General features: G+C 34.0%; 1 protein-coding gene across 4 annotated transcripts in view; it reads left to right on the plus strand.

Moving 5' to 3' along the window:
• TBC1D19 (TBC1 domain family member 19) overlaps window positions 1-15401 on the plus strand; it is a 152086-nt gene that overhangs the window by 76025 nt on the left and 60660 nt on the right. For all 4 annotated transcript variants that reach the window (XM_060416951.1, XM_004009756.6, XM_060416952.1 and 1 more), the window contains 2 exons: window positions 9194-9268; window positions 12919-12981. In XM_060416951.1, coding sequence (XP_060272934.1) covers window positions 9194-9268; window positions 12919-12981 — 138 coding nt within the window. The remainder of the gene's footprint in view (window positions 1-9193; window positions 9269-12918; window positions 12982-15401) is intronic.

Genomic DNA, 15401 nt, shown 5'->3' on the forward strand with positions numbered 1-15401 from the left:
CCATGTTTCAAAACAGAAATATATTTTTTTAGTCTTATATGTATCCCCTTTTTAAATTTGCAAATTCACTGTAGTTTAGAGTTCTAAGATAAGATTAATGTATAATTTAATCACTATGTATTTAACATAGATGTTTTTATTAGTAGTAATTAATTGGATAGTGTGATACATAAGCAATAAGTGTAGGGTTGGCCAGAAAGTTCATTAAGGTTTTTCTGTAAGATCTTGTAGAAGAACCCAATGACCTTTTTGGCCAACTCCATAAAATTTTAATAAGTGGAGTCCACCAGTTTAGGTCAGTGAGGATGTGTGGTAGAATTGGGAATTAGAATAGGGTAAAATAAAGATAGACTCCTCAGTGTATGTAAATGAGTAGTTTGTCCCTACAGTTACTTTGAAAATATGTACCATTTTTATAGCTCTAAAAATTGATATTTTATATGGGAATATTATTTTTCTAAGTATAAGAACATTTTATTTTAGGAAATAAAATGAAAATGAAGAGAAATCACCAACAGACAGGTAATAGATTCAATAAAGAAAAATATGTAACACATTCTTTTTGAAATATTTTAGAGAATTTTTTTTTGCTTAAGCCCATTGATATACAAATCATTGATTTAAATATTTTAATAAATAGCAAACTAATAATTGCAGCCAACTAATAGTTAATTGCTGCTGCTGCTGCTAAGTCGCTTCAGTCGTGTCCGACTCTGTGTGACCTCATAGACGGCAGCCCACCAGGCTCCCCCGTCCCTGGGATTCTCCAGGCAAGAACACTGGAGTGGGTTGCCATTTCCTTCTCCAATGCATGAAAGTGAAAATTGAAAGTGAAGTCGCTCAGTCGTGTCCGACTCTTAGCGACCCCATGGACTGCAGCCTTCCAGGCTCCTCCATCCATGGGATTTTCCGCTAGACAGTGGTTAAAAACACGGGTTTTCTTTGAAATCATACGACCTAGTTTCAACTCCTAGCTCCCCAACTTATTTGAAATAAGTTGCTGAATGAGATAAATTTCTTCAAGCTTCAATTTACCTATGCTTAAATATGGGTAATAATTTTTATATCATAGAGTGGTTGTGAGAATTAAATAAAATGTGAGTCTTTTATTAACACAGTACCTGATGTAACAGGCCACCACTGATGGTAGCAGTAATAATTATATATTGTATATAACTATAAATTAATCATAATTTGTAATATGTAATATATGCACATATTGTAATTATATACATACCTAAGTATACACATATATTAAAATTACATATAATAGTAATTATTATTAATAAATTAATCATGATATTAATAATAATTTATAATAATGCTGTTTTTAAGAAAAGCAAGCACTAACATAAGTATTATAAAAGCTGTACCTCTGGCCTTTGCAATGTGTGTATGCGTGTGTATGTGCATGCGTGTAGATGTGTTTTAAATCTCCCTCTGTAAACAGCACTATCAAAAATCACTTGCTTCCTTTTTGAAAGAATAAGCTTTGTGCTTTATTTTAGAGCAATTTTAAACCAAATGATACTGCTGATCTTTTGAGGTGACACTTTAAAAGTAACAGTTGGCAAAACAGTTTAGAGTGTACTTTAGGCCTTTTTTTAGTGCATCAGCTCTTGTAAAAGAGGTAGTAATTCTTGTTCTGATCTAACTGTGTAGATCAGAGTTGGATCACCTACTAACTTTGTCGACCAGCAGCTAAGTTAACAAGTCCTGTCTCTGCAGAGGAACTACTTCCATTTCAAAAATAGATTTAGAATTTTTCCAGAAGTATCATTATAGAATAAAAGCAGTAATCCCAAATAATGATTGTTACAATGTGCAACGGCTGCTTTTACACTTGCATTCTGGAGTTAATAATGATCTTGATTTTCTGTACTCAAAATGACAGATCTGTAAATAGAAATTAATATCAGAAAGGCAATCTTGATTTTATTGAATAAAATACTTTCTGTACTTTACACTTTTATATTCACTGTAAAAGTGTGACCTGCACACACTATAGCAACTCCAAAACAATTGTTGTAGGTGGTACATTAGAGGAGGGAGGGAGGGAGAATACTTCTTACAAAGAATTCTTTATCAGAATGTTTTGTTCAGTTACTTTTCAGTCACTTAAAATAAGGTACCTATGCAGATGTATCATAATTAAGGAGATACATGAACAGAATATTTCAAATTTCACACCCATAAACCTGTTTTAAAAATTTTACCTCCTTAGAAAGACTTGGCATTTAATACTTTGAGTTCCTAGCAGTTAGTTTATAAAATACTTTTATTAGAACATTATTTAACTTTGATTTTTTTCTCTTTTTGAGAAAATATGTGATAAGCTTAAAAGCATTGTCTTTATATATTTTCTATAGATTTCTGGATCAAATATCCATATTTAGCAAACATGCATATTCAAATTTTTGCTTAATTTCAGTTTGCTAATTAAAAGAAGATAGAAAACTTTCTTTTACTTTGCTCTAAGTTCTTACTTACTGATAAAATAGTCAAGATGAGAATTAACATTTAAGATTTCCTTGAGTGATTTCACAGCAATGTTCTCCACAGCCTAACCTAAAGATCTCCAGCAATGCCTGATCATCCTAGACCTTTCTGGTCACACTTAACCTAGTCTTCCCAGTGTCTGTTTCTGTCCTTCACTCCTCTCAACCACTTCTTTTCACAATCTTAGCCTAAGATATCGCTTTCTCTTAACCAGAGAAAACAAAGTCATCAGAAAGAACTTATCCAAATTCTTTCCATGAAACCTGTGAACTTTATTGTATCAGCACCTGTTCTTGCCTCCTCTACTTTTATATCTAAATCTTGTGAAAGAAGATTCTATGCTGAATGCTCTTACTTTCTTAATCCCATAATCACTCAATCTACCTTATTCTGGTATCAGTTCAGTTTAGTCGCTCAGTCGTGTCCAACTCTTTGCCACCCCATGAATCACAGCACGCCAGGCCTCCCTGTCCATCACCAACTCCCAGAGTTCACTCAGACTCACGTCCATCGAGTCCGTGATGCCATGCAGCCATCTCATCCTCTGTCGTCCCCGTCTGGTATACATTTTACCAAATGACGATAACTGTCCTAGCTAAAGATATCAAGAACAGTGGACGCATTTTAGTCTTTAAATTTTACTGCATTTGATACTGTTATCTACTCTGCCCTTGAAATATTCTTGGTCTTTAATTTAGTTCATCCTTTTTTTTAGTTATTTCCCTCTTTCGGTTTTTTTTTTTTTTTCAAGTCTGCATTTGGGTTCCTGTACAAACCTCAAGTGCTTGTGTTTTTCAGAATTCAGTTTTGATCTTCTTTTCATTCTGCACATTTTCCTTAGACTGATTGACCAATCATTTCTTTCTGTAATGGCTTCAACTCTGTTTTCAATCAATCATTGTCTTAAGTCTGAAACTTTTATTTCCAGTTTCCTACAGAACTCTTAATACTTGCTCCAAAAGTATATCAGACTCATGATGTCTAAAAGAAAAGGCATAATCTTTACCTCAGTGCATTTATGGTCATCCAAGAAATGTTGAATTGTCTCTCTGCCATGCTGTTCTCTCCCTGAAAAAAAAAAGTCTCAGACTTTTCTCTTGTTGGATATTCTGCCCTCCTTTCATGTGCAGCTTATTCCATCACCTTTCCTGAGAAACCGTCCTCACCTCTCCTCTACCTTGCCTTCTCCCGACTCCATCACTGCTACTGTTAGATACTTCCTTCTTTTTCCTCCTGCCATAACCAGGGCAGGAGCAAAGACCTCAAGGCAAAGAAACATATACCGCACTTCTTACTTGATTTGTCTGCCTCCCTTTCTAGATTGGGGCTTCCTTCGTGGCTCAGATGGTAAAGAATCTTCCTGCAGTGTGGGAGACCCAAGTTCAGTCCTTCTGCAGGAAGATCCCATGGAGAAGGAAATAGCAACCCTCTCCAGTATTTTTGCCTGGAGACTTCCATGGCCAGAGAAGCCTGGCAGGCTACAGTCCATGGAATCACAGAGAGTCAGACACAACTGAGCAACTAATAAGTTCACATTCTTTCTAGATTGAGTACCTGGGGACAGGAATTGTTTTCTTCTTCATCATCTTAATGTCAGTATCTTGTACAGTATCTAAAAATGATAGGCTCATCTAAATGGTTACTGAATAATTAAGTATAAAATTTTAGGACTCTTTGTGAGTTCTTTGATTTTTTGTGTATATTTTCTTCTTCTCTTTAGTTAAATGGATAGTCTAAGTCTGAATAAAATACCAAATAGATACATACAGTAAAATTATTCTCTGATGCTAAAAATTTGGGCTACTTTGCTTTTCAAAGACTGCTTTTATAATCATGATTTATTGCTCTTATCCAGAGAGATGATGTGGGGTGGGAGGTGGGAGGGGGGTTCATGTTTGGGAGCTTATGTGCACCCGTGGTGGATTCATGTCAATGTAGGCCAAAACCAATACGTATTGTAAAGTAAAATAAAGTAAAAATAAAAATTAAAAAATAAATAAATAAAAATAAATAAATAAATAAACTTTAAAAAATGTAAAGGTTTAATCTTAAATGTTGTAAAAAATATGTAAATCAAACATATCTAATAATAATAATACAAAATAGCATTTTAAATAGCCAAGATATAACAACAGATATGGGATTGTTCTTAATTTGCAAAGAATTACTATAAATCACACTTGTTCTCTGATCTTCAGAGCCTGTTTAGTACATCACAGAAGAGTTTTTGGGCAGCTAGGCCCCGAGGTGAGTAGAAGAAAAACAAAATATGAAAATCCTTTGGGAATTCCCAGAAAGGTTCAGGAAGAAATGACTAGGAAGAATCACGGTTGTGAATAAATTGAAATATGGAGCAAAAAAAAAAAAAAATGTCTATTTGCCAGAGCTTATACAAAGTTCTCTTTAAATATTCTATTATTGGTGATTGTTTTATTTTATAAATTGTTTTCTTATAATGTCTTTGTCTGCTTTTAGGGTAATGGGATGAATTAAAAGGTACTCCCTCTGCTTCTGTCCTATGAAGGAGACTGTAGAAGACTGGCAGAATCTCTCCCTTAAATGCTTGGTAGAATTCACCAGTGAGCCACTCTGGGCTTTGTACTGTCTGTTTTGGAAGGTTATTAATTATTAAATGAGTTACTTTAACAAATCTAGGCCTATGCATATTGTTTCTTCTTGTGTGAATTTCAGCAAATTATCAGCAAAATCTTATTCAAGTAATTGATCCATTTCATCTAGGTTATCAAGTCTGTGGGCAGGGAACTATTCCTAGTATTCCTTTATTATCCTTTTAATGTTCAAAGGATCTTTCACTTCTGATTTGGGTAATTTGTGTCCTTTCTCTTTTTTTCTTAATTAGCCTAGCCAGAGGCTCATCAGTGTTCTTGATCTTTTCAGTGAACCAACTTTTGGTTCCAGTGATATTTTTCTATTGATTCCTGTTTTCAATTTTATTTCTTTATGCTCTATTCTTATCATTTCTCCTCCTCTGCTTACTTTCAGTTTAATTTGCTCTTCTTTTCCTAATTTCCTAAGGTAGAAACTTAGTTTATTTTAGGTCTTTCTTGTTTGCTAATATATGCCTGCATTTAATTCTATAAATTCCATCTAAGCATTGCTTTTACTGCATTCCCCAAATTTTGATGTTGCCTTTTCATTTAGTTCAAAATACTTTAAAATTTTTCTTGAAATTTCTTCTTTGACCCATGTGTATGTTGTTTAATCTCCATGTATTTGGGTATTTTCCAGTTATCTTTCTGTTATTGGTTTCTAGTTTAATTCCACTGAGGGTCGAAGAGCAGACACTGTAGGATTTCTATTCTTTTAAATTTGTTAAAGCTATGTTTTATGACCAGAATGTGCTCTGTCTTGGTGAATGTTCCATGTGAGCTTGAGAATCATGTGTGTTTTGCTGTTGTTGGATGAAGTAGCGTATAGGTGTCCATCATATCCAGTTTATTGGTGGTGGTGTTGAGTTCAACTTGGACCTTATGGATTTTCTGCCTACTGAATCTGTTTCTGATAGAGAAATGTTGAAGTTTTATTTCAGTTGGAAATGCATGGTTTATTTTATAAATGATGCTGATAACCATCCTTCTGAAAGAAAACAATCAGACTTTTGGCTTACAAAATATAAAAATAAATTCCAGGTAGGTTATAAACATGTAAATTAAAAATACCAATTTTAGGAAAATATTTACGTAAATATGTGGCGTAGGAGAGCCTTGTCTAAGGCAAGCAAGAAAGAGAAATTTGCCAATGTATACTGTAAACAAAAACAACACATTAATTTGAAGAAAAAGTATTTGTAACACAAATGACAAATGTTAATCCTCAGTATAGATAAAGAATCTGACAAATTAATGAAATAAATGTAATCTAACAGAAAAATATGTAAACCATGGAAGTGAAAGTTCAAATGGCCAATAAGCATATGAAAGAAAGTCAACTTTATTAGTATTTAAGAAAGTCTATATTAATATAACAATAAGATAAGCATAATTTTTACCCATGGAAAAGTTAAAATGGTGAAAGTGAAAGTCACTCAGTAAAGGCATATGTGCATGAGGATATTTATTGTAGTATTTGTAGTAACAAACAACTAGAAAAAACCTTGAGTAGCCATCTATAGGGAAATGGTTAAATAAATCATGACATATCTATAGTACAGTCTTAAAAATATTAAAGTTTATGTGTTGATAGTTATTTAAAAAAGAGAGATGACCATGATATATCACTAGAAACTGAAAAATAAGTATAGTATGATTCCATTTTATGTTAACAAACAACAGCTAAAACCCGTCAGTATGATTATATATGTATATAAGCATGGAGAAAAGTATGGAAGGATATAAGTTACAAATAATGTTATTAATACAAATATAAATACCATTAGATTCTTCAGCATGGTGGGAGGGAAGAAAAAAAGAGTGTTAATTTTCTTTATCCAGCTCTGGATTGTTTCAGTTATTTTACTGGTCATATATCAGTTTGTAATTTTAAACCTTTTATTTTTAAAAAGCGACATAACTCTAAACAGCTTTTCTGCTGCGTTCACTAGAAAACACTATATTATGCTCTTTGCCAGCTGTCAGGATTGGTGTTTGAGTTTGGTGCTGTTCCTACCTTTAAAAATGTTCTTTTATTCTAGCTAGAGAAGTAGATTTAATAAATATAACAGAAAGTAAATAAAATAGTAAAATAATTTTTCTTTAGGTAAGAAATCAAAACATGAATGAGAACAAAATAAGGCCTTTTAATTAAAATTAAAATGACTAAAAATAGCCAGCAAGTCCCCAGATTATTTTTATGTGATGAGCATCTTGACTCAAACCAGAGAACTGTGTATCAGGCATTTTTTAAGATAAAGGAATTGTATTTCAGGAAACACAGGTTTGGACACCACGCTGCCATGCCTGCTGCATGCATCAGATATTCTTGTTTGTCCCGGGTGATCCTGCCCCACAGCTCTTACTTGTCTGAGGGACTGTCTTCAGAAAAACTCACACAGACTGCGGTGTACTAAGGGAGCCAAGCAGTATTTGGATAGGGGTGGAAACCAGGGCTAGAGTCCCCGAGGGATGGATGGAGGGATTTGGAGAAACGCAGGGATCAGCTTAAGTAGTCAGGTATTTCCATCTCTCTTTAACGCAGCTACTACCCACTTAATCTTGACCTTTTTCAATCTTTATTATGAACACCTAACCAACTATTAGCCTGTCCCTTAACTGGATTGCATCTGACATCCTTCCTCCCCGTTTCTCTTCCTCTGTCTTTTCTTCTTTTTCCTTCCCCCCTTTTCTCTCCTTCCTGTCCTTCCTCTCTTATTCTCATTTCTTATTCTCTATTTAATGGCTTCCCTTGTGGTAAGGAATCTGCCTGCAATGCAGGGAGACCTGGGTTTGATCCCTGGGTTGGGACGATCCCCTGGAGAAGGGAAAGGCTACCCACTCCAGTATTCTGGCCTGAAGAGTTCCATGGACTGTGTATAGTCCGTGGGGTCGCCAAGAGTCGGACACGACTGAGCAACTTTCACTTTCACTTCACTTTCAGCCTGTTATCACTGTTTAGAGTTAATTGGATTGTCTAATATCATGGTACCATATTATTTTTTAACTGATTTTTTTTTGCTAAAATTTTACTAAATTCTTTATAATTAAAAAAATTTATTTAATATTGGAATATTGTTCATTAACAATGTAGTGTTAGTTTCAGATGTACAAAGTAATTCACTTATACATCATATACATGTATCTATTCATTTTCAAATTCTTTTCCCACTTAGATTATTATAGAATATTGAGCAGAGTTCCTGGTGCTATAGTTAAATTTTTATTTAATTTTTAAAAGCCTTGACTCATATTTAAAGTACACTACTGATTCTATTGATCAATGTCATTAAAAGTCCTGAACCCTTATCATTGTCCATTAGCCAGATGAGATGAGAATGTTTGACATTATCTCTTAAAAACTTACATACTTTTCCAACCTGTGCTTAAATCACATACAAGTTAGCTATATAGCATTCTGTATAGTTACAACCATTATATTTTGAACTAAAAATGAATAATTAAAGAAATCTTTTTCAAAAAAAATCCTGATTTTTTTTCATATGCTATATGATAGCTTTTACTACCAGGGATAATTTAGTATGCTTAATTTTTTTTATAATAATTTAGATATTAGAAAGGCAGTATAGAGTAGTCACTCTGGGTTTTTATATAGGTTCTAGGGGTTTCTTGGAATCAAATTTTACTACCTTTGTGGCCTTGAACAGAAAGTTAACTTCTTTCTCTGGGCCTCAATTTCTCAAATGTAAATGGGAATAATAATCATTGAACAGGTTTATTTTGTTGATATGAGATTAAACAGATTAACATGTATATTGGGTAAAACAGTTCCTAATAATTACTTAATATATACTACATTTGCTATTAAAGTTAAATTACAGTTAAATCAATTTAGCAAGCATTGATTAAATACCTACCAGGTACCAGATTTTATCTTAAGGGATGGGATTAAGTCTGTTTATTGATCATCAGCTATTAGCCAGGCCTGGAGACTCTAGTAATGAATAAAATAAAGCCCTTATTCTTTTAGTGTTTATAATACTATTAATGATCATTATTTATTAAAGTTTGAGGCTGACTCTATAAATGATTGACTTTTAATGTTTGTGTTTTTCTTAATCTAGGATATTTTATATTATGAGCAGCTTAAGACAAATGTGATACAACATGACCTTTTGGTGGACAGTCTAATTTATAAAGTAAGTAAAGCTATGTTTTTCCATTTCGTTAACATTAAGCAGTTATCAAGAGTCTTCTTCATGTAGGTACTGCACTATCTATGATGATACATATTAACCTTGAAAAATAATTTTAAATGATCATTATACTTAGGACGATAAGATTGACCTTCAAAATCTGCAGTTTCTATTCAATGTTATCTTTCACTTTGCAGCTGTCTTCACAATCCTTTCTTGACCCTCCCATTTATTGATTAAGTGAATGATATTTTTTGTCCTTATAAATTCCAATTTTCCACTCAAACTATACAGAAAATCTACTAAAAGAAAAAAAATCAGATTATGGATTTCTTTATCTTATTTATCTCACAATTCTTTAGGGGCTGCTTGTTTATTTTATTATATTGAAGTCACAGCTTATTTTTAATTTTTGATTTCTAGACATAGAGTTAAACACATCTCAAGTTTTACGATAGGGATTCAATGAGTTTTTGTTTCTAGGCATCTGTTATTGAGAGTTGAAATGTAGATGCTAAAAGCATGGTATAGGGTTTATTCTGGATTCATAATTGGGTTGTTTAAAAGACTTGGATTTTAGATTTAGAACTTGTAAGATAGAGGAGAAAGGGCATATTATTCCAGACCTCAGAAACAGGGGAAAGAAGAACCAAAGATTTGTCTGGGTAGAACATAACAGAAGTTAATTAAAACAGTGACTGCTAGCATTTAATGATTGCTTACTGTGTGTCATGCAATGCTCCAGACTCTTTACATAGATTGGCATCTGATCCTGACAGCTACCCCAGGGGAGTAGATACTGGCATTTGGGCTATAAATGATAATTCTTTTTTTTTTTTCCTGAAAAAAAAAGTTGCATTCTACAAGATCATGCATTAAAAATAGTAAGGCTTATAGGAAAAATAGGGTTGGGGTAGCTTTTGAAACTTTATAGCCAAAGTGCTAACAGAAACAATCATTGGGAGATGAACTGGACAGCTCAGGCATGCTGCTCCTGCAGGAATTATTAAAAATGTACAGAAATAACAAAGTGTTTAAGTGCTAAAATAATTCAGTTGCACAGAGCCACTGGGGCTGCTGTTCAGGTGGGCACAAGAGGAAGTGCAGCAGTTAAGAGATATGCAAGGCTGGGGGTGTGCCTCTCTAGAGACAGGGACCCCATGCAATCATTCATTTTCCATTCTCTTGAAATTTCCATTCTCTTGGAAACAGGCAAAGGGCTCATGCCTGCAGAAGGCTTTGCCCTTTCCTGCTAAAGGATATAATTCTACTTCTGCTGTTCTGACTTCTCTTTTTAAAAGAAAATTGCATCTGAACCAACACAATTCTCATTTTATACTGACATCACTTCCTTACTCACCAGCCACATATTGATACATGTATTATAGCAAAGTAGGAAGTATTAATACTATTACTTTACTGTCTTACAGATGAGGGAACTAAGGTAGACAAAGAGTAAAGAAGTCTGTTTAAATTTGTGTATTAAGTAGTAAAGCCAAGATTTGAATCTAGGTAATCTGATTTCACAACCTGTACCTTTAACCACTATGCTCTACAGGGAGGAGGATGAGGGGAGTTAAGAGGATGCAGTCTTTTGATGAAAAGTCTTGACTCTTTTGAAAACCTCTTGAAGTTTTTACATAGATTTGGATCACAAGTACTGCTATCGACTTTGAGATCAAATGACTGTACGCGGGGGATTATTTTAGCAACAGCTTAAGAGAGAAGAATTGATGCTTTTGAACTGTGGTGTTGGAGAAGACTTGAGAGTCCCTTGGACTGCAAGGAGATCCAACCAGTCCATTCTGAAGGAGATCAGCCCTGGGTGTTCTCTGGAAGGAATGATGCTAAAGCTGAAACTCCAGTACTTTGGCCAGCTCATGCGAAGAGTTGACTCATTGGAAAAGACTCTGATGCTGGGAGGGATTGGGGGCAGGAGGAGAAGGGGACGACAGAGGATGAGATGGCTGGATGGCATCATGGACTCAATGGACGTGAGTTTGAATGAACTCCGGGAGTTGGTGATGGACAGGGAGGGCTGGCGTGCTGCGATTCATGGGGTCGCAAAGAGTCGGACACGACTTGGCAACTGAACTGAACTGAACTGAAGAGATATTTTGGGCTTTAAGACTTTTAATCTCCTCTCTGTTCAAATGAGAGAAGACTCACAAGAGAAGTTCAAAAAATCCAAGAGTGCTAGCATGAGTTCCCTTTGCTGCCAACATGAATTTCAGTTAGAATCAGTAAAGCAAATCTGTCATGAGAAAGAGGTAAACAGCTTGTGTCTGAACAGCTGAATGTAAGTTTTGGTGGAATCAGTCCTGACGATCCACAGCATGAGTATTTACTTGTGTTAGTTAAACTCTGCTGATCTTACTGGAACAACTCCAAATATTATTAAAGTCAGCCCTTAAGGGAATGAGCATTAAAAAAAAGAATCATTTGAAGTTTCATTACAAATACCTTTGGCAAAGATTCTTTTTTAATTTAACTGAAAATTAGAATTATTTTAATGGTTAAAGAAATGAAGGAAATAAGGCAATGCTTAAGCACAGAACATCATCAAACCCTCCCTAAGCTAAAATATCTAATGATTCTCTCTGGATTGTATTTTTTTCTCACAAACTTGTCTTGAATCCACACCATCTACAATTTTCTACTGCTTACTGTGATCTGACAGTTCATATCAGTGTTTCTTAACCTTTTCTTCATAAAAGAGAAAATTTTCTCTAATATAAAAATTAAATACCAAAGAATAAGATTCTGTTGAATAGAACAAGCTTTGGAGGTCCATAAGCCATTGTACTATGTAAAAACTTTTGATCCCCAGGAATGAAGCCCCCTTAGAGGCAACATCATCATCCTTGAGATTGCGTGATCTATACTTCTGCCCATGTTGTGACTTAGACTGACTCCTTTCTTTTCTCTTAATCTGTGTCTTCCAGTTTTTCTAGGCTCGGCACATATTCACTATCTCCAGGGTCATCCACAAGTCATTTTATCCTCCTCTAATTGCTGCTTTGATCAATAGCCCAATTGAATTTTATAGGTTGGGCAATATTTTCATAGATTTCTGTAATATTTCTTTGGGATGTGTAACCAGTATTTCTCATTCTCCAATATTTCTACCACTTATGTTTTCTTGCTGGTGATATTGAAGATAAATTTTGTCTTGTTTGCTAACAAGTGATGACTTGCACATGAATAATTACAAAAACATCAAAGATTTTTGGTATTTTGATGGAATGGCATGAATGTGGGCTTGAACAATGGAGGACCAGATTGAACAGTAATTTGAGGCCAGATTTTTACGGCTGCTTTTGGACATTGTGATTGCAAATGCTTTTCTAATTTTAAGATACCTAAATATTGGATTCAAAGGAGATAAAATTGAAATAAATAAGAAGAAATTACTAATGTAACCCAAATAAGTGTAAACAATCTGAAGTCAAGTAATGTGTCATATGTATCAGTCAAGTAACTTCATAAATTTATTTCTGATAAACCCAGTGATAAAATCTAATTGAGAAGTTTATAATCATATGTGAAGTAATAAAATCATTTCAGTATTATTTCTGTATGTTACACTGTGTCTTAGTACTATAAACATACTCATTTAAGTTCTTTTCAGTGCTCTCTACTTTTAATTATAGGATGTGAAATTGACAGCAAGCAATGATGATTATTATTTTGTATTTGAAGATTATTTATATCAGGTAAGTTGAAAAATTAAAATATATAATGTTCTTGTTTTAAATTCTCTAACTCAGTCTACTGTAGAAAATATCTCTGTTGTTAACTGAATCCTCCTAAAATCCACACCATATTTCTTTTTTATCAAATTCAATTTTCCAAATTTGGGATCAGGTTAACTTTTGTTCTTACAAGGGACTAGGTGGGAGGATAAGAGCTTCATCTCTCTTCCAACCAGGAGAGGTATAGGCACAGATTCATAAATTGAGTGTCTTACTTCATATTTCAGCTGTCCCAAGATGTTTAGAGAAAGCATTTTTACATGATACTTTTGTATTAAGGGTCTTGAGTAAATAATTAAGTGCTTTGAAATCAGCTTGAAGAGTTGTGAATACTCTTTGATCACATCATATGGTGATACTGTGGATGTGTGGATTTACCTAGGTCTTTCTCATGTCTGATAAAAAAGAAACAACATAGAAACATCACAATTAGGAAATATGTGATTTATGTAGAATTGCTTAAATGATATTCTTTTTTAAAAGATCACACACACATAGATAGATATAAGATAGATAGATAGATAATATGATTTTGAGTGAATGTCAATATGTGTCATGGAAAAAACATCTAGATTCCACATGGCAGTTTCTGCTTGACTAAATGTAAATCAGTCCCAGATGTCGAATTAGCAGGTCTCTGATGGTAATAGTGGTTGTAGTTGTGTATCTGTTTAAGAAAAGAGTCAAATAAGAATCTCTCTAGAAGGTTTAATTAATCGTATATTCCAAGAACTAAAGTCCAAAAGATTTTATAAAATTTATTTATAAAATTAAAATTTGAAATAACCTTGGAAAGAATTTTAAGGGAATTTCCATGATTTCAAATATGCCATTAATTTTTAAAATTTTAAAAACACTTAAGACTTAAAATCCCATTCTTTAACATATTGTTATTAATTAAAATTTGGGCAATATAAAAACCTTAAAGTTTATTTACTTATGTAGCAAATATGTAGTCTGATACCTATTTTTTGGTACTCAGTCAAATTTTGAATGTACAATAAAGTTAAAGCTTCATTTATATAGTAATTTTTGTTTTTGAACTGAAATACTGAGTAGAAATGATCGCTTTTGGTATTGTAGCATAAAGAGGTCCACAGAGCCATCCCTATTAGAAAAATCAAAACCAGTGAAAATTATTTAAAAAGCAAAGACAACAACAACAACAACATTTAAAGTATCTGGAAACTGTCTTTCAAGATTAAACGTCAAGTCAGCAAATAAAAACATTAACTCAGGAGAAGTGACTAAGTCTCAAGTCAGTCTGTAGCACTTGAGCCATGATGCACTCTCTCCCTCATAGCCCCAGATCATCATGATGGAAGCTTCAATTCAACTGAGTGTGGCTAGGAAGATGGGGTTCCTTTTTCAAACAATTTCTAGTCAAAGACTGCAGTATCTCTACAGAAGGCTCTGTGCTGTGCTTAGTCGCTCAGTCGTGTCTGATCTTCTGCAACCCCATGACTATAGCCTGGCTTCTCTGGCCATGGGGATTCTCCAGGCAAGAATACTCGAGTGGGTTGCCATGCCCTCCTTCAGGGGAGCTTCCCAACCCAGAGATCGAACCCAGGTCTGCTGCATTGCGGGTGGATTCTTTATCATCTGAGCCACCAGGGAAGCCCATAAAAGGTTCAGGTAACCAGTATTTCTCATTCTCCTCAGCTCTGTGTTGTAGATGTAAAATTTCAGAAGTCAGGGGCTTCCTGCCTCCACTCAGAGGGTAGCCTTCTGTCAAGAGCAGGTTTGAGTAACCTCTAAGACTTGATTTCTGTAGTGGCTGTACCAACTTGCATTCCTACGAGCAGTGCACTAGGGCTCATTTTTCTCTGTACCCTCACCAACACTTGTCTTTTTTTTTTTTTTATTTTTATGTTAGCCATTTTAACAGGTATGAGGTGATAACATTCTGGTTTTGATTTGCATTTCCCTGATGATTAGTAATGTTGCATACCTTTTCATGTACCTGTTGGCCATTTGTATGTCTTGTTTGGAAAACTTCTATTAATTTCCTTTGCCCACTTTTTAATTGGGTTGTTTGTTTTTTGATATTGAATTGTCAAATTCTTAATAAATTTTGGCTGTTAGCCTCATATCAGACATAATATTTGCAAATATTTTCTCCCTTCCTGTAGGTTGCCTTTTCATTTTGTTTTTAGTTTCTTTTGCTTTATAATGGTTTTTAGTTTGATATAGTTTCACTTATCTATTTTTACTTTTTAGCTTGTGTTTCACTATCATAAAAGGAAATTACCATGAAGACGTAAGTCAGGGAGCTTTTTTCTATGATTTCTTCTAGGAATTTTATGTCTAGGAATTTAGGTCTTATGTTTAAAGTCTTAAGTCCATTTCAAGTTCATTTTTGTGAGTGGTATAAGGTACAA

This window comes from Ovis aries, chromosome 6, assembly GCF_016772045.2.
Source record: "Ovis aries strain OAR_USU_Benz2616 breed Rambouillet chromosome 6, ARS-UI_Ramb_v3.0, whole genome shotgun sequence".
In the NCBI taxonomy this organism is placed as follows: domain Eukaryota; kingdom Metazoa; phylum Chordata; class Mammalia; order Artiodactyla; family Bovidae; genus Ovis; species Ovis aries.